General features: G+C 35.3%; 3 protein-coding genes across 3 annotated transcripts; 1 reads left to right on the plus strand and 2 right to left on the minus strand.

The window, feature by feature from the left end:
- Nucleotides 1-4946: 4946 nt before the first annotated feature.
- LOC130715562 (uncharacterized) lies at nt 4947-6618 on the minus strand. The gene is made up of 3 exons (XM_057565679.1): nt 6513-6618; nt 5547-6092; nt 4947-5411 (listed from the first exon to the last, which is right to left on the minus strand). The coding sequence occupies exons 1-3, from the start codon at nt 6576-6578 to the stop codon at nt 5271-5273; spliced, it is 753 nt and encodes a 250-aa protein (XP_057421662.1). The 5' UTR covers nt 6579-6618; the 3' UTR covers nt 4947-5270.
- Nucleotides 6619-12107: 5489 nt separating this feature from the next.
- LOC130710048 (uncharacterized) lies at nt 12108-16662 on the plus strand. The gene is made up of 5 exons (XM_057559202.1): nt 12108-12718; nt 12978-13243; nt 13368-13461; nt 14230-14341; nt 16290-16662. The coding sequence occupies exons 1-5, from the start codon at nt 12583-12585 to the stop codon at nt 16441-16443; spliced, it is 762 nt and encodes a 253-aa protein (XP_057415185.1). The 5' UTR covers nt 12108-12582; the 3' UTR covers nt 16444-16662.
- Nucleotides 16663-19408: 2746 nt separating this feature from the next.
- LOC130712354 (NAC domain-containing protein 83-like) lies at nt 19409-20688 on the minus strand. The gene is made up of 3 exons (XM_057562188.1): nt 20493-20688; nt 19963-20177; nt 19409-19594 (listed from the first exon to the last, which is right to left on the minus strand). The coding sequence occupies exons 1-3, from the start codon at nt 20686-20688 to the stop codon at nt 19409-19411; spliced, it is 597 nt and encodes a 198-aa protein (XP_057418171.1).
- Nucleotides 20689-26430: the final 5742 nt, after the last annotated feature.

Below are 26430 nucleotides of genomic sequence, written 5' to 3' on the forward strand. Positions count from 1 at the left end.
CAGAAAATCAGCTCGAATAAGGTTTTAGTTGTTGCGAAGATATGAAAGCCTTTGAGATTCTAACATTGTATAACAATCAACCACAAACTGTTGAAAAAGCCGTCTGCATAATAAAACATTCCCATTCTCATTATTCCTCACTTGTATTCTGAAGCATAGGAATTCCCTCAATGCGACGCGAGGTTTCACTCGAGAGCTAGTTGATGCAGCAATACCAGATAAAGGGATATCTTCTTGCCAACCATCTTCACCAAAAGGAAACATCAACATATATTGTAATGGAATAAATGAAGTGTGAGTTTCGTGAATCCTAGTTAGAACCCCTTCTTTTTTTACAATGATATCTCTGCCAACTTCTACTGTGTCAAAATCCCCTACAATAAGTGCAGCTATCTCATCAGACGTGGGAAGGTTATATGTTCGAGGGTCCTTACCTCGTTTGCGAAAAAGTCTCAAAGCAAACATTGAACCTTGTGGAGAATTGATATAATCTCTCACTTTGCGAAATGATTTTGCCAAAACATTACTCTCATCAATCATTTGCTTCAATTCATCAACTAATGATATATTCAATTTATCAGCTGTGTTTAATGAACTGCACATAGTACACACCACTTGATAAATATAATATCCAACTTCAAGATTGACAAATAATTCAATATTAAAGCCATAATTAATAAAACTTACTCAAACGGTTTCATTCTATTTGCATTTTCATTATGAGTGTCATATATATATATATAGCTGAGCAAATTTCGGAATTTCACCGGGTTGAGGTAATAGGGTACCTATCCGGTGATAATTTTGGCCACTGAGGACAAATTGTGGGGGGCCCCCTCCATTGTTGACAGTTGTTTCCACCTTTCCACCGATCGAAGTAAAGGCAAACATACTATTATATGCCCTAATATTTTCCTTAAAGTGTTTCGATAGGGGATCTATACCATGAAGCAGGGGTGAATGGTCACTTTCGTCCCTAAAGTTACTGGCGTCGGGCATATTAGTCCATATTCTTCAAAAATGCCTCTCGTAGTCCCTAATGTTTACAAACGTCGATCACGTTGGTCCCTGGGTTGGCTTCCGTTAGTAAACGTTAACGAGAATGATGATTTGGCACGTTATATGCCTCAGTGGACCTGCCACGTGGATTTAAGCACTTGTATTTTCTTTTCCATTTAAATTTAGAAATTTCCACATCATTAAAACTAAAATAACTAATTAAAATACAATATAAACAAAAACTCTTTTGATTTATCTCTTTATTCTTCATATTCCTGATTTTTTCTTCATCTCATCATCTTCATCTTCATCATCTTCCAGATCTACCACATGAAGAATAAAAGATGAAAAAAAATTGAAGCTCTCTTAAACTCATATAACCTCTCCTCTACACGCACAATCATCGGCCACAACCCTAAACCCATCACTTCAACACCTTGTTCTATCCCTTACCAGCCACCATCCCAACCCTAAACTAAGTTCTGGGTCTCGAACTGGGAGACATCCATGTTGTGGGAGAAGCAAATCTTCCAAATGCAGAATTTAATGATAGGGAGATTAACAGAGGAAAAAGTTTTCAACTCCAATCCCTCCAACTTGGATGTCTGGGTTCAAAGCTATGACCATCAACGAGTTCTGAGTCTCAATCTAGGTTCAAATCGATCTCTAAGCTCAGATCAATAGGCTAATTGCAAGATGAAGGAGGGATATCTGATTCTGGGTTTGAAGTTCCTCCTCCCCTCTCTCTCTCTCGATCTCTTTTTTGGGTTGGGAATCATGGGTTTTCTCTGTTTTCATTTTTTTGGATGTGCTTGCAGAAGTTGATAAAGATGGAGGATCTTATGAGGGAGATTATGCAAAGGTGTGATGAAGTTATGAAAAGTGAGGAAGAAGGAGATGAACAAGGTGCAGTTGCTGAAATTGACAAAGTCCCATCTCATGTATGGAATTTGAATGGTTAAGTCTTCATCTTGGACCTTTAATTGGCTTGTGGTCCTTGATTAGTGATTTATGTCCCATGGTACTATATCTGGTTGGAGAAAGCGTGAGATTTGTTGCTGCAGGGTGTGTTTGGGATTCTAATGCTACAACTTTTACCAGTAAATGGTTGGAAGGTTCATGAGGGGTTCTATCTTGCCTTGGTTCTGTTTATTCTGTTTTTCCCTCCCCTGCTACTTGCTATTGTGTGCTCTTGTATCTCTTTTTCTTTTTCTTTTTCTCTTGTTGTTTGTTACATGGATGGCACCCATTGTGCCTTATTATTAATAATATAATGGCTTATCAAAAAAAAAAATTTATTGTTGGGTGGATTTCATTGCTTGCAAGGTGTCCAAGCTTGAAGTTTCGGTGCTGGGTTGGCTTTATCATGGAATTGTGTATTGGCTTGGTGGGTTGTCTTTTTGTGACTTTTGTTTTGGCTTGTTCTTGTTTTTGCTGGGTAGGGAATTGTCTTTGTTGCTGTATTTCTGCAGTTTTATTTCTTTTGTATTTTTGTTTAGTCTTTAAGGTAGAAATGTTTCTAGAATTGATTGTTTTTTGGTAAGATGATGAGGAGGAAGAAGATGATGAAGAGATTGAAGATTTTCTGATTTTGGGCTAGGACTAAATTGAAGTTTTTAAGTTTTCCAAAAATTTCCCAATATTTAAATCCATGTGGAAATTCCACCAGGACACATAACGTGTCAAATCACCATTCCTGTTAACGTTTACTAACGGAAGCGAACCCAGGGACCAACGTGATCGACATTTGCAAACATTAGGGACTACGGGAGGCATTTCTGAAGAATATGGACTAATATGCCCGACGTTAATAACTTTAGGGACGAAAGTGACCATTCACCCCATGAAGCAGATTATATAAAAGAAGGGGTGGTTTTGATAGAAATGGCAACATTACCTTCCCTTTCATACAGCACCTTGTGAATTCCGGATTTAATGAGTGCTTACTTTTAGCCAGCCGTTCGTCATACCACATCAAAGCAGAACAGTAGCAACATACAAATGAAGCATCACCGAGATCGACCTCTTCTACAAAAGTTAATTGGTAACATCATCACGCTGGTTAAGTTTGGAGGTTACGAATGTATAGACAAAAAAATTGAAATTTCTAACTATTTACCTATTAACTCAGCGACTTCAAATATGTCTGAAACATTCGGTTGTGGGTCAGCTGCTCTATCAAACTCACAAACCAATTGACGATACAAAGATACTCCTCAGGCGTATGGGCAACGAAGGGATCTTTTGAAGATGTTGCTTGATTCCGGCTTAACTAGTTGCTTTTACAGAAGATCCTTTTATCAACAAGTTGTTTCGGAAGGACCTTAGTTTTACCACCTTTAATGTACCTTGAGTTAACTGAACAACATAAAGACGTTTCAGCTGTTGACCCCTTGAATATTAACCAGTTAAAAAAACCAAATCAATGAATTTTGGGTGTACACACCTTTGTCGGTATAAGCTCCGGCCAAATTCTCCTTGTCCATAACAATGGATTTTTTTTTTTTCTTAGATATAACCACCTCTTCAACCTTGCAGCGGTTGCTTGTTGGTTGCTACTAATATTTGTACCTGGACAATGGGAGACAAAATCCTGATTTTGTCAACTGATCAACTGACCATACCAATATGTAAGTTAATTTGTCACTAATCAGTACATACCTCTTTGTTGGGAATGAATTAACGGTCCATCTTGCAAAATAGATAATAGATTCCTATTTGTCAAAGAGCTTGAGTTTAAATCACCTGCATAAAAGCAGGATGTAAGTCCTCCTGGTAAAATACTCCCATTTTATTATTTCAAGAGGTCTACAATATCTAATAATGGTTCTTACAAATTGTGCTATTAGTGGACACGACATTAGGCGTTGAACATGGAATTCTAACAGCTCTATCCAAACTCATGCGACTAATGCGTCCACCAGTTCCATCCGACTTGATATTAGTTATGTCTAATAACATGGAGCTTTGGATCATTTTCCTGGACTTTGTTACTGTTGTCGAAATAGGGTGAGATTATAAAAACTACTACATACTATAAGTAGTAAGACAATATATACCCATTGTGTTTAAATTTAGTCATATTTTACCAATTATATGCAGAAGCTAACCAGACGATTGTCGCTACAATTCAATACAATACAAATTAATGCAGGGTTCATATAACAATGCTTGCCTTGTCCACTGCTCCCACAACCTTTGTTCAGGTCTAGACCTTCGGAATTTCTCTTCCGTTGCATAAGTTGCTTCCTATTACTCCTGCATGTTCTCCCCAAAGCTTCTGCAGCATATAGACGAATACACTATTAAATCTAACACCATCGTGATGAAGCACACTTAAATGGAAACTTCAGGACCATTAGAAACAGAAGTTCGATTTCGTTTTACGAAAGATTACATTTTTTTCACAATTAACAGGATTGAATACGTGCCCAGGTGGAAACTCCATGAAGCAACAATGGTGTTTATTACCTATTTGGTGGAACAAATAGGCAAGCAAAGCTTACTACCGAATACTTATGACAACATAACACTGAATATATATATGATCATGCTCCATAGATATTTTCCCCCACTCTCTTATAATAACACATGACACCATGAACGACAAAACCCAAGATAATATTATCAGTCCATCTGAAAATTCATACTAATATATCAATGTATCACTACCGTGGTATTCTATATCATATGCCACTTTGGGCACATTTATACAATGTATTGTGTCTTAATTAATTTTCTTATGTCATTTTATGTTAACTTGTTGACATGTTCTCTTAACCATATATTACATATTGTCTTATTAAATTTTCTGTTTTTGTCCTAGCGTGCATATAGGGATATTATTCGGCTGGAGCTGAAGATCAACCCAAATTAAGTAATGTTTGAAGTCTGAAATATTAACCATAGATGGAAACACTTCACATATGAGATATGGTAAACCGGCTTAGTTTCGATGATATTTTACAAATACCCTTGAGAGTGCAACCTTGAACAAAAAGAACTAATAGAACAAACACACACATTAAACACGAACTACACTTGACAATGAGAACTTCACTACAGGCAGTCCAAGACTGGTTGGATAACATATTTTTCTTCCCAAAAACATTCCAAAAAGATGCCCCAGCAAGTACCGTAATCCCATTCCATTTGGCCAAACAAAACAACTACTTTAGAAACTCAACATCAATCAACCTGGTGAGCCCATCTGTGAAGTTCATAGACACTTTTTGACCATGTTGGACGCCTTGGCTCTTGCAGAACTTTCTTCATCCCCTCCCCAGCTTTGTGTAAGGTTGCTTATGTTTGAAGAGGACGTTGATTTTACGTTTGACACGGTTTGGGCCTCTTATATACCATGGCTGCAGCCCATTCTCGCGCACAAATTTAGCAGCCTTCCCGGACAAGCACTACATAGCAAACAAATATGCTCATAGATTATTTTTTAAGAAACACGGGTATAAGCACTATGAGAAGTTAATTCCATGAAAGCTGATTGCTTTTCGATATAAACAACGTCGATAAAGTTAATTAGTTTGACTTACAAACTGACATGGATAAGCACGGTGAGGAGTGAGTTCCGTTGTGAGATTGAAGACATACTGAGGTTTGGCTTCATCACCTTCCACCAGTGATCCAGCTGATCCGGTGGCAGAGCCAATTTCATGATCAGGCTCAACGCGTGGCTCCTCCATGGAGGGCTGGCCGTCGTAAAGAACCAAGGCCATTGCTTGTGACAACTCTTCTTCATCCGACATGGCTATAGATATGCTCTCACGTAGAGTCTCCTCCTCGTGTACAGATCCAGATCCTTCCCTAACAACTCCCAATGGTAGATAGCTTATCTCTTGTTGGTACAAATCGTATACTCTCAAATGAAAATGAGAGGGAACAACCATGTTCAGTATACACACATGAGTCTGATCCAATCCATATGCGTCAACTATAGAATTCCATCCTTGGGCCAGGACGGGCTTAGCGAAATTCATGTTAAAGTCCACCACGTAAAACCTCTGCAAAGGGTCCTCAATTAACCACTTCTGTCCAAGAAGACCAGGATATGCAAATGCTTGTTCAATGACCACGAAATCCTACAGCAACAATCATAGAAGTAATGAAAACTTACAACAGATCATATTTCTAGTTGAAGAAGGTGTTTTCCAAACAATGCCAAAAACAAAGGGCATCACGCCATAACTCTATTGCGTGAGTAACCAAAAAAAAAAGGGAATCTTGTCCATGAATATACTCTACACAAAGTCTTGTAAAAGATTTGTAAGACTAAAGCAAGTTTAGAAATTCTGGCTGATTATATTCCATTAACTCAACCTTGAAAAATGTAACTACAACAAAAGATATAGAGTTGGTATGATAATCAAAGTTTTCAAATCAAAGTGTGAAACATGCATGATGTATGGTTTTGCCAAGTTTATGGTAAGGTTATATTTACTCCAGTTTGTAAGAAATCAACACAACAAAAGCTCTAGTTGAAGACAATGTAAAAGCCGTACATCATTTTTGCGCGGCAAGATGCCTATCATATCCATGTACCCGCCCCATGGCACCAAGTGAACCATTATGGAAGGGAAATAGGATGCAGAGTTTTATTTGAGATAGGAAGTGTATCAGACCAAATTCATGAAATGCATCTTAACAAAGGGGTATATTTATAGCAAAGTGTGCAAGTGAAGGCCCATTTTTTGCCGCTTCGAATGCTATTGTTACACCTAATTTGCCACTTCCACAATAGATTTTAATGTTTTGTATCTAGATTGCAAAACACTGCTTGTTCAGAACCCACCATAAAGGCACTATAGTAAAACAAATAGCATTTGTATATATGATGTGAGACATTGGAGTAATGGTACCCAAGTACAAACATTTAATGGATTTTACAAAAGATCTTCCATGTGGCACGTATAACTTTATTCGGGGTAGTATACACTACTATTATTAGATGATTCAACCATCTGTGCATTCGAAGCTTTCCCTACAGTAGAACTAAATACAAACTGCATATAAACTACATATTCCCGTGCACCTACGAAGGATATTTGTGGCGCAAGGTTCCCTTAAAAATTGACAAGGATTTGTGCGTTGGACGCGGGAATGGAAAAGAAAGCATTAAATGCATTCGTCTCACATCAACTACCCTTCGTAGTTGTAGGTGGATTTCTATTGATATTTCTTTTCCTTCATGAATTATATGATATGATGCATAACCATATTTTGCACCTGCAATGGTGGTAACCACAAATATTGCCATTAATGGTGAAATTTATTATGAATTTTATGTTAACTATGGTTGACTTTCACAATTAACGTATGAGTCTATTATAGAAAATAATACATGCACTTTAATGACATTATTTGAGTTATTATCATGCATCGCAACAATAGGTGCAAAATAATATAAGATAAGTGATTTCTTGCTACAATAATGTTAGTTCAATCTGCAACAACCTTTAACTGAAGTTCTTATATATTATAAATTATATGAATTCCTATAGAGTTTCCAAATCTATACACATATACGTTCAAATGGAGTAATTTTTATTTTCCATAATTCGTTGTGAAATATATTGTACCATACCAGGATTTTAAATAAAATAGATTATACCATAGCAGGATCTCAAATAAATATCACTTGATTTTGAACTTAAATATGGAGAACTTTACAGCTCCCACTGAAAAGATATAACTAACTCAACGCACACATTCTCAGCTCCCACCGAAAAGATATAACTAACTCAACGCACACATTCTCATATGTTTTTGCCACTTCAATTAGCAAGGTAACTTGTTTTTTGAGATATGACTCATACATTGTTTTGACATTAAGTTTAAATGTTTTCATAAAAATTATATTACGACGCGACACGAATTTAATAAAATCCTGTCAATATTCCCCTCCAAGTGTGCTTTAAGAAAATCATATAATTAGTCCCCTCCTTGTGTGCTAATTGCTTTTTAAAATTATATTCAACATGCTTAAATTTACGGGTTTGTGTTTCTAGAGGAATTAAAGTACTCAAGATAATTAGATTGTTGGAGCAATGATCTTTGAACTGAACTACTCATAATAACTTAAAGGCTTTAACAAAAAAATCCTTAACTTCACATCCTATGTTCCTATTCAAGCTTAAGGATATCAAGATGAATCACCAACCGATTACCTGTAGATATTTCTAGTCAATTCATTTTTTTTAGTTAGAATACAGGTATTTGAAGTTAGAATTCAGCCAATTCAGTCTTTCTATCCAATTCATTTTTTTTAGTCACCCAACATGCTATTTAGTTACGATACAGCATGTATTTAGTATCCACCCATCTGTTTAGAGCTGATCTGAACAACTCATAATATCTTAAAGGGCTTAACCATAAAATTTGTAGATTCACATCCTATATGCAATTATACCCGAAGGAGATCATAGTATCAGCAAATTTTTTTTTTGAAAATTCAAATATATTAATATATATAATAATAGAGAGGCTAAGCTCGAGAATAGGACAAAGAGGAAACAAAAACAAAAGTCCTCAATCATCCACAAGAATACACAATCACTTAACCATCCCTGAAAAATATAAACAACAAGAACCTCCCTAAACAAAAAGAGAAAAACAAATCGATGCAAAAGCGACGACCTAAACCAAAACCAAAAGCCAACATCAAGAGCATATCATTGCTCAAGGCGGCCACCACTCCTCCATTTCTTCAGCCAGACCACGGATAGCGGCCTCGTCCCCACCGTCAAACGAACAACCCACAAGCTTACCAAGCATCCACGCCTTCATGGCCCGGGTCCAATAACGGCCACGATGAGTGCTCTCTGAAACCAGTGGAGTAGAACAAACCGAGGGCAAGATCGCACTCGAGGAAGGACCTCCACCATCAGCCGCAACCAAACCCACACAACCCTCCAGAGGCTCCTGGCGAGGTTTGCGACCTCTCTTGACCTTTTTTGGGCGTCCTCTCCTACGAGGAAGAGAAGCCAAAGGTACCAAAGACGGTGCAACCAAACCAACAGACACATCAGAGAGCTGATGACGAGGGACCTCATCAACATCATACGGGGTCAGACACTCAGTCTCAGACGGGGGAAACGAGTTAGACTCAAAGGCTCCCCCATAGTATCAGCAAAATGAAACACCAACTAATTATTTTAGTTGGCTACACCAAGCTGTAATGGATATTATGTTAACGCTGTACGAAAAATAGTATTAAACACGGATACATGCTAGATCTTTTTATTAAGAAAAATATGCTTCAACTATATTCATCAAGCTTGTGACAAACTTGTGTCACCAGTTCTTAGACAGACTGGTGACGCTAATCCAGCCAGCCCTAAAAAAAAAAATGGAACCCAAACTTTTAGGCTTTTAAATATATAACCCCTTTTGATTTTATTCACGCCAAATGAACATAACGATATTTTAATAACACAAAGTTGAAGATGCAAACGACATTAGTGTTATTCATAGTCATAACCATGTTCAAAGGAACTGGTATTTTTTGGAACACACGATAGTTTTTTTTTATATAGGCAAAGAATTATATTGAATAGAAGTACAAGGGGTACTTCAACCCAATACAAAGAAGAGAGGAAAAGAGGAGAGACTAGAACAAATACAAGGAACACAAATCTTACCAAAGACATATCTACCCACCCCCTACCTCCTTGAAAAAAGACTTTATAGAGATGACCTCATTAAAACCTTGGAACACACGATAGTAAAACACAAACGCCACATGAATCTTAAAAACAAACGTACGTAATACGGCTAAACAACAAACTGCAAGCATACACTGCATTTTAGCAACATAAGCATGGACTTAATACTCTGACTTCAAACAGCTGCATCGTCGATATGATAGATATCAAATCTTATCCTTCTTCGCCTTTGGAATCACCTTCTTCTTCCTGTTGGACAGAACCTGAACACCTTCGTTGTCAGGGGAGGGACTCCTCTTCGGACTTATGGTCTCCTGAGTATTTGCATCCAGGTCAGTGGTTGGAAGTTCAGAAGACAAATCAGGCATTGTAACCTTCTCACTGGAGACCACGACAAACTCATCCAGCAAATCCTACACAAATTAAGCAAATAAATTATTTTTCAAGCTTGATGTATGCCAATTCACAAATATGACCCAACAAAAATGAAACTCAATGAATACCTTCCCTATGTCTTCATTCCGGAGGACTTCAGTGTTGAGTGTGGACTGAGGGGTCAGCAGCAAACGGCTAGAAGATGCACCAACCTTTATCCCGTATTCATTAAGATCAACCCCGACATTAGGTAAATAAGCATAACAAAAATAAGGGAGATAAACATGTACACTGAGATCTAACTGCAAATGTTTGAACTGCTCGATAATCAATTCATCAGTGCAAACGCTCTTAACACGATACGAAGTCTCAAATCTGGACCTATCAAACCTCTGACCCTGAAAATTCTTCACCTCGATTTTGAAAAGAGCAGATCTCCCAACCACACTGGTCCATTCAACAGGCATCCCAATACCACCTTCATTCTATAAATGCAACAAAATCAAATGCAAGGCTTGAATGAAATACATGAATATATAAACGTTATTCGGGATGAAATCAATATATCATTAATGTACCCTGTCACATGAATCAACCATCTCAGTGCATGTTTTGCCAATCAGTGTTGTGGCTTCCTTGGCAAAGAGGATGAAATTAGCACTGCCAGAGTTATCTTCCACCCTCACTTGAAGACGGAACCTATGTACACATTTTAGACACTGTCACAAATTGATTTATTTTCTTCTGCTAAAACAATATTTAGCCGAAAGGAACTTTGTATATGATTACAACTGAAATCAACCAACCTTGGGTAAACTGCCATAACATGCAGGGTCAAACACTATTTTTGTAGCACCATGCACATTCTGAAGACTGTTGTTCCCCTCGAATGATTTCACTTTGGCAAACTGAATAATGACCATCGGGTTGTTGAGTTTACCACCTCCAATAAAATTAGCTAACTCATGAACATAGGCGCCAAAGAGGGCACACTCAACCCTGAGGCTGTTAAAAGATAAAAATCAGTAATACTAAAAGGTTGTCTGCAATTTGAAATTAAAAAGCTAAAACTCATTTGATTAAATTACCCTGCAGACTCAATCTCAATGACATTCATCTTCAATTTCTTTCCATCAGTGACAATCTCCCTCTCAACTCCAACACCAGTCAAAATGCCAATGACATCTGCAAACATAATTCAAAACAGGTTAGATAAGCAAAAGCTTTGTTGTATGTACTATTTTACAAACACGTATACATGTAGCAAGTCTTACCAATCAGATAAGCCGAATCATAGCTAGGGGCTAAAATGTCAGCAAGAGATACAAAGCTGTATGGAAACTCATCAATAGTAATCTGGGGCATGTGGCGCACTTCAGTGTTATACATGAAACAAATCTTGTAATTGTGCCTCGTAGTTTTGTAATCCCCACTGCTATCCACTAAAACGAAGGAAGACAAACTGTAGACATTGCCCTCAACCAGTAACTTCTCAAACTTGTACATCAGAGTCTTCTTAATAATCCCATGGATCTTGGAACCCTGTCATGTATACCAACATCCTACAATTACCCTGATTTACAAAAAAAAATACCAAATATAAACAGAGGATTACTATCATACCTTGTCATCCATCAGCACCAACTCAAGAGAAAGGGGCAGCTTCGATGTGGCAAATCCTTGGCTATACCAAATTCGAACCACCTTCACCAAAATCCTCCAATGTTGCTTCCCAGAACGAAGCTCATCAACATTGTGGTAAACAAACTCCATATCGGATCACGACAGAAAAAGGTGAACTCAATATATGGAACACAACTGAATCAGTTAGGAAGGGTGTGCATTTTTTATGAGATTTACATCGTTATTTATAGTGCCAAGAATAATATGCAAGAGTAAAACTGAGATTCAAAAGTGAGACAAAACATATAACTACATTCCAGCTAGCAAACAGAAGGAAATCGAAACACATATGTATCTACAGTGGGACAAAACATATAACTCCATTGCCAGAAGGGTAATCGAATGAAGGCTGCCAAACTGACGCACGCGTGGCAAAATGTTGAGAGAAGGCCGCGTTGGATTTTTTTCGTTGTAAAGGGCTTGTGTTTTGTATCTAGTATAGATATCAGGTCAGAAGTCATAGTAGAATAATGTATTTTGCCCCAAAATTATCTTCAATTCATACATACAGATACGTACAGTACTCTACCTTGCAAGTTGACCCAAAACATAGTATAAGTGAGGTGAGGAAGTGTTGATTTGGAGGGACAAAGAAGACGTAAGAGAGAAGAAATTAAACTGTGTGTTGAGGTTCAAAAACAGACAGATCGAGAAAAGAGAAGTACTCCTTCCTCACCTTCAATTCTCCCAAATCTCCTCTCCTCCATCGACCTTCACTACTCCATTACTCCTTCCAAAATCCTTAGTTACTAATCAAAATATTCCACCTTAATTTTCCTCGATCGTGTTCTTAACTCATTACCAGAGAGAGACACTATACACAACACAAGAGAAGAGAAGAGAAACAAAGATGCGCAACATGGCAAGTTCTGCTTCATCACGAGGCATTGCAGCCATCGTTGGTGTAGGGCCCAACCTCGGCCTGTCCATCGCTCGCAAGTTCGCTCATGAAGGCTACACCGTCGCCATTCTCGCTCGTGACTTAGGTACCTTAGCTCAATATATTATTATAATAGTATTATTATCCAGCTTCTTTCTTATATCTACTCATTATCAGATCTCTTATTCTTATCTACTCAGCACACACATATATATAATAATATATATATATATATGTTCACAAAGTGACAGATATATGTATAGCTAGTTGTGTTGTGTCTCTTATTCTCTTTTCCTTAGCTATTTTTGTTATTATTCTCATTATGTGGAGATTAATTCAGTAACTAATTAGATATTTCATGATAGGGAGGCTTTCAAGATTCGCGGAAGAAATAGCGAGGGAAGAAATGGCACAGGTGTTTGCGATAAGAATCGACTGTTCCGATTCCAAGAGCGTGAGAGAGGCATTTGAAGGGGTGCTGTCACTGGGATACGTGGAGGTTCTGGTTTACAATGCAGCGCACCACCCACCATTCTCTTCCGCACCCACCTCCTTCCTACACCTCCCTCTTCAATCCTTCGAGAAATCGCTAGATGTTTCATCCCTCGGTGCTTTCCTCTGCGCTCAACACGTACCGGCCTAACTATCTATCATTTGTGCTAAATATATGAATATTATTCATTCTACTGTTTTTATTTGATTGATTCTTAATTTTACATGATTCTATGAGTGTTTGTTTGGTGAAATTAATTAAGGTGCTGCCGGGCATGGTTGAAAGAGGAAAGGGCACGATTCTCTTTACTGGCTGCTCCGCTTCTCTTAACGGCATTGCTGGATACTCTGAACTATGTAACCACCACTCCTTTTCTTTCCTTCATTTATCCTTATTATAGTATAGAACTATATATAGATTACTATTAAGTTTTATTTTCTAATAACATGTTGGTCAGTGCTAAACAAACTATAAATTTCGGTACATGTAATACAAATTAAATTCAAACCTCAGTGTAAATTTCACTCAGAGATTAATTACTTACAACTATAAAGACGAATAGTAATTTGTTTAAGAAAATGAGTATTGCTAGTAATGGTTTTTTTTTTCAAACATTTTTTTTGACTTTTTCATTAATTAAATGAAATTTACGTGACTCATATTAAATTAGAAGTGAAATGAAACTCGTTTTTAGTGGATACTACCTAAATTTTTTATCAATCAATGGAAAAACCGTTGGAAAGAGGGTGTTGTTGTTAGTATTCTTCTATAACAAATTAATTCTGATTAAAATAATATAACATTAAATATATTGATAATTACTTTAAGAAAAGTACTTCTTTTTACCTAAAAATGGCTTACCATGTACCTCCAAATAAATTTGACTTATAAAAAAAAAACCTAAAAAGTGGCTGCTAGTCTATTTTCCAACACTTTTCAACGCACTTTTTTATTAGTTTTTTTTTTCAAACAATTGTCTCATGAATTAATCATTTTCAAAGATGTATGTGTTTACCGTTTGGCTAAAATAGTGTATTTATCTGAGTTTGATTTTGAATTAGTTGAATTAATATGTGAGAATAACACTGCATTTCTGCTTCACACAATGGGGGGACATGAGACAGGCTGTGGGAAATTCGCTTTGAGGGCACTTTCACAATGCCTGGCCAGGGAATTTCAACCTCAAGGAGTGCATGTAGCCCATGTTATCATTGATGGTGTTATTGGCCCACCCAGGTTCGTTTCCTCTGTTTTTCTCCTAGCTAGATAGATCCTTTCCCTTTTTCTCAATATCAATCATTCATTCGGATCTTTTACTAGCTAGTTGTCAATGCCAATCCATTGAATCGATTCCGTTTTTTTATTCCACACAATCCACATGCACATATACCCCCAAAAGGGGCAATTAAGAACATATGTCAAGAATGTCATCATCATAGCATTTTACTATTTTAAGTAATGCGATGTTTGGATTGATAGAACGAAATATGAGTGGAATCAATTGGTTGTATGCTTCATTGCTTAAATGAGGATGAAATGATCATAGAAGTTAAACTAATTATTTATTTGCTTAGTAGAATGTCCTATAGCTAAAAGTTTTTTTTTTTTTTAAATCGGAAAGATAAATTGCACACTTCAGGGATTGAACTCTGCACCTCCCTCACTCAACCCATATACATATGTCCCATAACTCTTACCACTTGAGTTATCAATTGTCCTAAGAGTTTACTTATTAAAAAAAACAAGTGAGTAAAAGTTAATTTAGTTCAATATAATAATAAAATCATGTAAATTCATACTAAAACTATTTTAATTTCAAGGCTTAAATTTTTTTTTGCTTCGTCTCTAGTCCTTGCAAAAAAAAATTATGTTTTTCTTCCCTCTAAAACTATTAGTTTCGTTTTTAGTGTACGTTAATTTTTTCATTTTTTTAAATCAAAACTCATTCAATTAAGAAGAAGTAGGAGGCACTGAGGCCAGTACATCAGATTGGATAATGCCAATAAGCTGAGGAGGGACATCCTCAATCCACACAAACTCACCTTGTGACGCTAAAGCGTCGGCCGCACAGTTACCTGTCCGGCGGACAAACAATAAGGAGAAAACATCAAAGTCTGAAAGCGAAAAAATACAATCCCGAACAATAGTATCTAAAAAAGACATGGCATGTTGCAACTTTAATTACATTTAAATTGCACGAGGAAACATTAATTGACCCACCAGTCCACCACGCACACTCTCCCCCTTCTCCCACCACCTACTCCCACCCCTATCTTTGCCCCCCTCCTCAATCCACACTATCTCCTTCCCCTTCCCCTTCCCCATCACCCCTTCTCCTTCCCCCAACACTCCCCCTCCCCTCACCCTTTGCCCATCTTCTCCCTCTCCTCTAGCACTCATTTTCCCACCCACCGCTTCCCCTTCTCACCCCCACCTCATTTGCCCAAAGCAGCCCACGTCCCATCTTCTCTCCCCACCCCCTTAGAAATAACCTTTGGCCAAATAGTTTTGCATCTACTTCTTCGTGGTGCTAAACCATACCGTCCATGACGCCTTCGAGAGAGAGAATAGATGGTGGAGGGATATTAGGGTTTGACAAGAGGAAGTTCCCCTGCTCCAGTGGTCTCGTCGGGTCCAATGACGACATCAGGAGCTGGATCAGTGAAAGGTTTTCAATGAAGGTGGAGATCTGAAGTTGATTTTTCTTCCATTTTTGTCATTGGCCTCATTGGTTGTTTGAAGGGCGAAAGGTTCTTGTCATTGGTTGTTTAACATCAAAGACTAAAACCAAAATTGTTAGTTTTAGAGAGATAATTTTTTTTGTAAGGAGTAAAAATGAAAATGGGGATATTTGAATGACCAAAAACTTTTCAAGTTTTAAAAAATGCCATGTTAAGTCCATGTGGACTTCCGTCAAAGTTGGATGAAAAATTAACGTCAAATATTAATTAAAAATGAAACCGATGATTTTAGAGGATGAAAAATGATAATTTTTGTACGGACTAAAAATAAAAATGAAGTATATTCTAGAATAGTAAACTTTTTTAAGCCATATTTCAATATCTTGAATTGTTGTCTGATTGTTAATTTATACATTACGTCCAATAAATCATGCATGTTAATTCATATATGCAAGTTGAGGCACTAAATGATTAGCACATGCATGTTTTGGTGGGGAATGCAGAGGAACAAGTACAACAGCGTCGTCGTCGCAGAGAGGTTCGGTTAACATGGACCCAGACGCAGTGGCTCAAAGCTACTGGCAATTGCACGTTCAGGACAAAAACGCTTGGACTCAGGAGATGGATCTTCGTTCCTCTTCTTCTGTATTCTACTAGTGACTCCTACATTATATTAATTTTTTGTCTGCTCTTTCCCTACCTTCCGTATTTTATGTCCCTCAATTATAATTTTCTGTCTTTCAATCATTTCCAACACTGATGTCTCACCATCAATTTAGAATTAATTAATGATGTTCCTGATCAGCTAATGCACTGTGCTGAATTGTGTGTATAAAGATTTTACTGCATTGAAATGTTTGATTGATCATATGAGCGTCAAAGTGTGTATAAATATTTATCCTTGTCTTTTTCTTTCCATCATTCTGCCTTCTTCCCTTATTGGGTTAGGCCGGTTAGCCAATTTTGTTTCTATTCCATCTTGCTGTTTGTTCTTGGAATGAACATTGAAGAGAGGTATAGTACCTAGAGGTAGAGGATTGTGCTAAGAGAGAATGAGAATGAGAGAGAGTGCTGAATTTCATGCGTGATTTTCTCAAATGAGCCAAAAAGTCTCTTACACTTGATAACTACCTCCTATTTATAGAGCTTGGGTACTACCTATTGGGCCAATTGGGCCTCCGAGGTCAAGGCCCAACTGAAGGCCAGGGCCCCGCCTCAGGGCGGGATACATGTTGGGCGTTACCCCTCTAGGGGCTCGCCCAGTCCACTAGTCCACAAGACACCGAGCTCGAAGTATGAGAGCTAAGTGTGTCTTTTAAATGCTTTTACATATGTCTTACAGTACACCGGAATCTGCACTGCCAACATGGCTTGAGAAAAGAGAAGTAAACTATATCGCCAACATGGCGTGAGCAAAAGGAAACTAGCATTTTCAGTTACCCAGTCCACTGACTTGACGAGCAACCCGAGCTGGCAAGTCCACAAGTCCACGAGCGGCGAGAGCGATTACTTTGTATTGGCGATAAGTTGGAGCAGGTGTATGATCGTTCGCCGGCGGGAAAGGTGGCAGGCATGGGTCACGTGCTGATCATTCAATCATTGACTGGCGGTAACCCCGGCGAGCGACTGAACTTTGTTGTTGGTGTCACCTGTCAGGCGATGGTGTTTGATCTTTATAGTGGCGAGGCTTTTCGCGCTTTCCCTTATTTTAAAACCCTTTCAAATCCCTATCTGCCCCACGTGACTGCCCCACGTGATGTGTCAGTTACATCAATTTCCCTCTTTCTCCGGAACCGTCACTTCACCTTTCATAACCGCCCCATCGTGCGCAGTAACTCCCCATTGCACGCGACCCACCTCCCCAAAACCATCATGACTTCCAACCTTCCCCACGCGTCCAACACGCGTCACCCTTCCAGCTTCCCCCCTTCTCCTATAAAAACCCTTCTTCCCCACAGTCATCCCTTTCCGAGACCTCTCTTTACTTCCCTAATCGCTTACCAAACTCCCTCTGCCCACTTCCGTTCCGGAGCCGTCGCTTATCACCCTTTCCGCTACCCACTCTTCACATCCTACTCCGGTGAGTCCCACTGTCCTTATCTTTGCATCATACACATACTCATCTTTTTCTTTCTTTCACTTCACTGTCTTCTAAAAATGGCTTCAAACCCTACCTCCCCTAACCACTCCTCTTCTTCCTCCGGAAGCGACCCTGATGCCACCGCCGCCGGCGGCCTCCGTTTAGAGGTCCCGGAGATCCCACCTTACCGACTAAAAACCTACGCCACTCTGCCCCTTCCAGTCCAAATAGCCCCCACTCACGAGGCTATAGACCAACCCTTTATTTTCCAGAATAGCGATCTCATCGTGCAGTTCGTGAACTCCCTGGGTGGTTTGTCTAATGACGATGAGTTTAACGTCAAACTCAGGATCTGGATTTGCAGTCCTGGGGATCGCCCCTGGCTTCATAAGCCAGACGGCGACGTAAAGAGATCCCATTTTTTCTTTGCGTATGAATACATGTTTAGCGAGCTTGGAATCAGGCTTCCTTTCTCGCCCTTTGTCCAAACCGTCCTCCGCGACATCAACGCGGCTCCCTGCCAACTCCACCCCAACGCCTGGGCCTTCATTCGATGTTTTGAAATCTTAAGCGCCACTGTCGGCATCGCCCCATCCCCCACCAGTTTCTTCTACCTCTACGACGTCGACCCCAAGTCCATCAAAAACAAAGGATGGATTTCCTTGAAGGCCCGAGCCGGCCGGAAGTGCTTGCATCCCCACAAAAGTAACGCGAAGTCCTCCTTCGCGCGGAAGTACTTCCGTGTGGCGGTTCATCCCGCCTACCCAGAGGCATTCACCCTTAGAGACGGGACCGCCCTTTTTCCTCTTTACTGGACGGAGAAGCCCAATGGGATCACCGATCCCTCAGAGGAATCTTTGTCCGCCAACGACAAAGCCTTTCTTAATCTCCTTGCCCCACTTCCCATCCTTGACTGCACAACAGTCCTTGAGGGCGCTGACCTCTCAAGAACTCCCAAATACTTAAGCTCACTTTTATTACCACGTGGTCGTGGGTTCGATCCCCACAGACGGCGCCAAATGTTCTTGGAATGAACATTGAAGAGAGGTATAGTACCTAGAGGTAGAGGATTGTGCTAAGAGAGAATGAGAGGGAGAGTGCTGAATTTCATGCGTGATTTTCTCAAATGAGCCAAAAAGTCTCTTACACTTGATAACTACCTCCTATTTATAGAGCTTGGGTACTACCTATTGGGCCAATTGGGCCTCCGAGGTCAAGGCCCAACTGAAGGCCAGGGCCCCGCCTCAGGGCGGAATACATGTTGGGCGTTGCCTCTCTAGGGGCTCGCCCAGTCCACTGTTGTATGTTTAGATGGAGTTTTTTCACAAGATTTTTATAAAATTTGAAGGCTTTTATGAGCTATTAAGTGTAACAAAATAACTCGATTGGGTTGTGTCCTTTTCTTTTTAATATACTAAAATGTCAATTTTAAAATTGCACCAACTTTTTATTTTATATCATGACATGACATTTATCATTAAGTAATATATTTTGTCAATTATAAGAGAGGACACCAATAAACAGGGCATGAAAAAGTTTTGTTTAAGGAGATTCAGTTCCCTCACTTGAGGAAGGGGTCATTGGGGGAAGATTTGAGAAACTGCCACGCTTAACATTGAAATCAATAACTTCAATACTTGTAGTATTTCTGCCACCGTTTGAGATTTCACCATTAGAACCTGTTGCCTTCTCCTTTGCGTCCTCATTCTGAAAGATTCGGTACACAGCCTAATTTGCCATCTTCATTTTAAGTAATAAAAGTTCAGTTATCAAATATTATGATGAATAATACAAAAGGAAATAACTACGAAAATGACCCTACCTATTTTCCTGATAATTCAAAATACATAACTTTAAATCTCTGTTTAATCTTTTTATGATAATGAAAAAGGTTAGTCATAAAATTCGGTTTTAGCCTAACTCTACACAAAAAAATTAGCTTAAAAGTGATGATTGCTCTACAACTTTTAGGGGCTTATTTGACTGTATCTCTAGTCAATGTGAGATATTAACCATAGTCAATAAGTCTATTGTATTAATCTTTTACCTTAATTAGATTGGTTAGCTATTAATGCAAGACGGAACTCATGCATCACCCATTTGGTCCTCCTAACACTGGCTCCTTGCACTTTCCAGAATTTCAGAGTGTTCCTCTTCCCAATCACCTTTTTGTTTTGAGGGATAGGAACATCTTTTCCTTTCTCCATAACTCTCCACTCTCCACTTCCAACAACTCTCACGTCAAGGTTTTCAATGCCATGACCCATCGTGTTGTAGAAGAAGCACTTCCGCTCATTGAAAATCTTTCCATCTGCGAGGATAAAAATTAAATTTGAAACATCATCTTGGTTCAATTCACACTTGAAAGCAACACATAATATTCATGGGACATGGGAAATTTTTGATCTTGTAGTGTGACAGGGCTAATTCTCATTCTTTGGATACAAGGGCTATAAAAGATTAAAGAGTTTATAGAACATTGAAAAATATGGGTCAAACTTCCAATTTAGTTGAACTCACATGATTTTAACTCATTAAAGAGAGAATGTTGAAAAGAGAGTGTTAAATTGAATTCATAGAATGGAAAAAAGAGAGATTTAATTTAAAAATAAAATGTTTCACCAACCTCCTCCTGGCAGACCCCAAGGCTCGGTCTGAAACACATCAAAATCTGAGATGATTTGAAAAGGAAGAGGTTGAGCAAAGACTCTTCTCTTCAAGTAGAAATCCACAAGAACCTCATCAGTGGGATCAAACTTGTACCCCGGTAACAACCTAACACGTCCATCCTTGTCCTCATAAGTCATGATCAGGTCCCCCATCTCAAAGGGGCTTTGTCTAAACTCTTTGGGTGAATACTTTGTAAACGCATCTAGTTCATTGAGACATACACCAATTTATAGCTAAATAAAATGCAGCGTCATCAATGTTGTAAAAGAATTAAGATGCAAGATAGGAAGAATCATAACTCCTATAGAAGGAAATTCATGGTTTTTCATTATATTATATTTTATGGACGTGATAAATATATATAATTGATGAATAATTATCACATTTTAATGTAATTATATGCTTGGTATCTTCGATCACATTCTATAGTTAAATATATTAGAACCATTACTCATTCTTTAATTTTTTCCACTAATTTCAACATTTTCACTTTTTATTTTATTAAGACACCATTTTCACATTATTTTCCTAAATGACCTCGAGAAGCTCCTTCCTCTACATTTCTGGTCTAGACTCAAATTCCACATGTTCGTTGTGGAAGTGTGAATGCATTTTAGCTAGTTTGAAAGCAAAACTAATTAAAAATAGTATTATCATACGAAGTTACTTTAAAAGCTAAATAGAAAAATTAAACATGTATATTTAGATGTGGTTCAATAGTAAAATAAGACCATATTTATATTAATTTTATAATTTTTTTTGATAAGCCAAGTCTATCAAAAGTATCATGTAAGGTAAGTAAATAGTATTCTAAATTATATTTTAAGAAGGTTACACAAAGAGTCTTATTATTGATGATCCATTTTTAAATAAATTATACTCCATGTAAGGAGTATTACGCATGTTTGAAAAAAGAAATTATTTGACACAGATAAGCACAATAATTATTCACATTCATAATTAAATTATTCAATCTGCATTATGCTCAATATGCATATTTTAAAATTTATAACTTTTTATTTTATGGTTGGCTTATGACTTATATAACCGTTTCATGGCATTATAATATCTCTTTCCCCTTATGTAGGTCAAAGTTGCAATATTATGAAAGTATGAAAAAAAATTATTATCTTATTAAATTTACTACAAAGTGAATTTATATGAAGCTTTAATATTTATATAAATCATTTCCTAAATTAATATTTTTTTGGTTACATAGGAAGATCCGGCCAATATATTTTCTAAATTAATATGTTTGACTATTTCAACATATTTTGAAATTAAAAAGTAAAAATATTTCATTATTTACATGACATTATTATTGATTATATACATTTAATATCTATATATATATGAAAATAATGTTTCCTTCTAGAAGCCTATGCCACATGGCACCCCCAAATTCTTCCAATTTCCCTCCAAGAAAAAAAAAGACATCCCACTTTTTTGTTACAACATATTTCATCTCTCACCTATTTAATTTCATTTATTATTAATAATTCCTTATCCTATATGATACACTTGAATGTATATTTTTAAATATTATATTTTTGAAAGTTTGTGACAATTCAAGTAATATTACGAAATCTATTTCAAAAAAAAATGATTATTTCGAAATCTTTTTCTCACTTTTTAAATTTTAAATATAAAAATTACTTGAAATTATTTTAAAAATAAATCTAACATTAGTTTTTTTTATTACAAATTAAAAAATATAATACACAACAAAAATTGGAATCCTTTGTTTGTTCAACTCCAACAGCAATGTTGATAATAAATATTGAAACTTTTAATTTAAACTATCATTATTTCCTAACCTATAATTTATGTCTTTAACATGTTTTTAAAAAATATATTTAAATTTTTTAAAAAATTTATTGGAAGGAAATATTATATTAATTTTACATTTGAAATTTAACTTTCTTCATTATAATAATTGTTGAAAATCTAATTAATATTATTGGTTGTTGGTTTACTTAGATGAGAAAATGAATGTTTTCAAATCAAATAAATATTTTTTTTCCAGCATCATGATTTTTTGGTAAATTGGAAAATAAGCATCATGTTTTTATTAAGTTTGATTTATTCTTCCGAAATTTTAATCTATATTAAACATTTTATCCTTATAATAGTTATTAATGACTCTAATTAATAACTAAAGTCAATGGATATAATTAATTACCTTTTTTAAATTCAAAAATGAAAAAAAAATCAATTTTTTAAAAATTTTGCTTTTTTTTTTTGCTAAAACTTCTACAAATCAAACAAATAATTTATATGTGAGACACACATCATTAATAAACATTTCATTACTAAACAAATTTCCAAGGTTTTTTCCATTAGCGGACCTTATTATCCTATTTGATCCAAAAAGCTAGAGCATATTCTGGAATTTTTTCTCCAAGAAATGGAATATTCCAAAAATCTATATATGTGAAAATAAGGTTTATTCTAGAAGATCTATGACACATGGCACCTCCATATTCATCCATTTTCTCTCCAAGAAAAAAAATATTCATTCTACTTTTTTGTCACAACATACAATCATGACTCACCATATTTAATATCATTTAATGTAATTCCAATTTTTATGTAACCTTTATTTAAAAGTTCAAAAATATTTTAAATCCTTTTTAATTGAATTATCACAACAATTAATGTTTTAATTTTTTAATATTTAATATTTAATTTCGATTTTTTATATAACCTTTACTTTGAATTATATTTGAAAACATTACAAATATGATAAGAAAAATTAAATTCGAAAATAAAAAATAATAATCACAAATCGGAAAAAATACTTCTTAATTTAATTTTCAACGTAATTATTATTTTAATTTTTCATCTGTTTCGAAAGTACAGATTTTCAATATTTAATATTGATTTTAATTTCAATTTTTTATGTAACCTTTACTAGGAATTTTATTTGAAAATATATCTAATATAATAAAAAAAATTGAATTCGAAAATAGAACAAAAATAATAAAAAATCAGAAAATAAAATTAATTTAAATCCTTTTTAATTTAATTTTCAACGTAAATGTTATTTTAATTTTTCAATCTATATCTATCTATATATATATGAAAAGAAGGTTTTCTTCTAGAAGACCTATGCCACATGTCTCCTCTTAAGTAATTCATTTTCCTTCCAAAACAAAAATATATATTTCCACTTTTTTTGTCACATTAATTGCTAAGTTTAATATAGGTAAAATATTTATTAAGAATAAAACATAAGTAATACTTATAAAAACTATCAAAGTAAGGATATAATTCCAAATAATATTATTTTCTGCCCCTCCATATTTTCGAAAACATGATACAATACATGAACATCTCTAAACCTATTTCATTTCATCCATTATTAAAAATTCATAATTAGATTAATTTTTTTTGAAAATAATCAATTCTGATTAAAAAAAATAAAATTTTTATTTTCCCTGAAATTATTTTTTAAGATAAATCAAATATTTTAAAAAAATATTACAAATTTGAAAATACGATTCATAAAAATAATTGCAATCCCTTTTTTTTAATTAACAATATTCTAAATAGATATAATAAATATTCGTAATTATTTCAAATAGAAATAAATATTGGATCTTTTAATTTTTATTTTTCTAAAATTCATTTATTTGTTTTTCTTTAATATTATGGTTAAAATGATTTTAAAATATAAATTAATTTTTTTGAAATTCGAATTTCCTTTACTATAGTAATCGTTTAAAATCTAATTATTACTAGATTAGTTGTAAAATGAGTGTGATGAGCAAATAATTTTTTGAAAATAAAATAAATATATTTTTTAAAAAATTTTAGCATCATTTTTCTTTTTTTTTAATTTTTTGAAAATTTTGCAATTGAATAAATATTCCTATTTTAGATACTACAATTTTGATTTCTTATAATTGAAATTAATGGCTCTAATTAATTCCTACAATTAATGAGTATAATTAATTGTCTTTTGAAATTCAATTTTTAAAAACCTTGATGCTCAAGAATTGATAATTTATTGGAACAATGAAATAATTTGTAAGAAATAACGAAAAAAATTAATTAAATTAGACAAGATTAATTAAAGAATTGAAATTTCAAAAATGAAGTATTCCACAATTTTGAAATTAAATTGATATAATTTAATTAATGAATCCTTAGAACATTTAATACAAATAATTTTGTTGATATGTTTAATTTCTGATTAATTTTTCACTGACCAATAATGAATATTTTATTTTAGGAAAAAATTAAGCATAAATAAATCAAAATATTTCAGCATCATTTTGTGCATACCTCCTCGAAAACAAGGTAATGACTTTCATTTTCCTCCATTTCCTATTCAACTTATACTTCTTCCTCCCATCTTTGGAATTCCTTATGAAAAAAACCCATCATGTTTTTCTCTCCGTTCGTCTGCTCCATGGTAAGTATTTTCAACTTTCTTCCATATTTTTCATACTCCTCTCTTTCCTCCCTTTCATTTTTCTGTTTCTCAATTCTTTATTCAATTTCATGTTAAGCAACTTTCACCTTCAATTTTTCTTTCATTTGTAACAATTATAGAGAAAAATAATTTATCAATCATGTGCTAGGTAATGCTTTAATTTAATCTTAATGCAAAAATAATTAATTTTGCTATACATGTGCACTAGATATTATACCCGTGCGTTGCATGGGTTTACTTACAATATTTTTAAACATTATATATACATTATTATAGTTTAAATAAATAAATAAATATTTTTTAATTATAATTGTAAATAAACTGTGTTAAGACATTTCAATAAATATTATTAGATTTTTTTGTATAAATAATTAATATTACTCAAATTTTATTATTGATATTTAATTATTAGCATAGAAATGATTTTTAGAAATAAAAAAATTTATGAAAAATTATTAAGTTAATTTGAAATATTTAAATTACGTAAAAAAATGTTAAGTGCTAGTGTCATGAAATAAAAGTCTAGTAATAGCCTAATCCTTTAGAATAAATGCCGAATGATCCTTTGCAATGATCATAAAGTCCCCTTTTATAGAGGTTACATGAAACCCTAACTTTGCCACTAATGGGGCTTGTTGGGTCGTACCTCACTCGGCCCAACTCCCTTACATACATCAACCGCCCCTGGCGCTTGCCCTAAGGGGGTCCCTAATCTCCTAAGTCCTTTCTCTCGCCCCTAGCGAGTTCCTCTCTTTTAGGTCTTGTTCGTCCCTGGGCAAGTTCCTATAGGGTGTGGGGGGCTCGCCCAATCCAACTTTTTACGAAGAAAGTCATTTGTTGTGACTTGTCAAGGTCAAGAAGAATAAATTAATTTTAAATTTTAGAATTATGATAAGTGATAACATAAATAGCTTAAAATATTATCAAGCGAATTTAAATTTATTTAACTTATTTGGTTTCCGAATGTTTTCTCAAAGCCGATAGCCAAGAGACTTATAATCTCTCGAGGTTCTACGATCACATTAAATGGATATGCCTCTCACAACGAACATTTATTCAACTTTGACCATTATTATTTATCTCTATTATGCTTCCTTAAGTAATTTTTTTTACAACAAAATATGAATATTATTAATAGAAAATGATTCATGAGAACAACCCTCTCATGGATAAGTAGTTTTTACTAATATATCATAGATCAAAATTATTATTAGATATTTTTTCAATAATGCACATATATGTTATAGTTAACTTTAAATTCATTTTAGCGGCGCTTTTTAATTTTAAAACTATTTGGCTTAAAAGCACATTTGGTCCCCCACGAATGCGTTTTGTGCAAAAGTGGTCCCTAAACTAACTTTTTAGCATTTTCAGTCCCCCACGTTATCTCCTTTTATCATAGTTGGTCCTTCTGTCAATTTTCTAACGTTTTTCTCCCATGTGACATATCTTT

The sequence above is a fragment of the Lotus japonicus genome, chromosome 4, assembly GCF_012489685.1.
Source record: "Lotus japonicus ecotype B-129 chromosome 4, LjGifu_v1.2".
NCBI classification, from domain to species: domain Eukaryota; kingdom Viridiplantae; phylum Streptophyta; class Magnoliopsida; order Fabales; family Fabaceae; genus Lotus; species Lotus japonicus.

Excerpts from the sequence above, each read along its gene's own strand:
- LOC130715562 (XM_057565679.1), bottom strand. The coding sequence starts at position 6,578 with ATGGTTCACTTGGTGCCATGGGGCGGGTACATGGATATGATAGGCATC. Across the intron at positions 6,093-6,512 it reads TCTTGCCGCGCAAAAATGAT|GATTTCGTGGTCATTGAACA; the intron begins GTACGGCTTTTA and ends TTGTTGCTGTAG. Across the intron at positions 5,412-5,546 it reads GTGCTTATCCATGTCAGTTT|TGCTTGTCCGGGAAGGCTGC; the intron begins GTAAGTCAAACT and ends TTTGCTATGTAG.
- LOC130712354 (XM_057562188.1), bottom strand. The coding sequence starts at position 20,688 with ATGGGGGACCTGATCATGACTTATGAGGACAAGGATGGACGTGTTAGG. Across the intron at positions 20,178-20,492 it reads TTGGGGTCTGCCAGGAGGAG|ATGGAAAGATTTTCAATGAG; the intron begins GTTGGTGAAACA and ends TTATCCTCGCAG. Across the intron at positions 19,595-19,962 it reads GTGTTAGGAGGACCAAATGG|GCTGTGTACCGAATCTTTCA; the intron begins GTGATGCATGAG and ends ATGGCAAATTAG.
- LOC130710048 (XM_057559202.1), top strand. The coding sequence starts at position 12,583 with ATGCGCAACATGGCAAGTTCTGCTTCATCACGAGGCATTGCAGCCATC. Across the intron at positions 12,719-12,977 it reads CATTCTCGCTCGTGACTTAG|GGAGGCTTTCAAGATTCGCG; the intron begins GTACCTTAGCTC and ends ATTTCATGATAG. Across the intron at positions 13,462-14,229 it reads TGCTGGATACTCTGAACTAT|GCTGTGGGAAATTCGCTTTG; the intron begins GTAACCACCACT and ends GACATGAGACAG.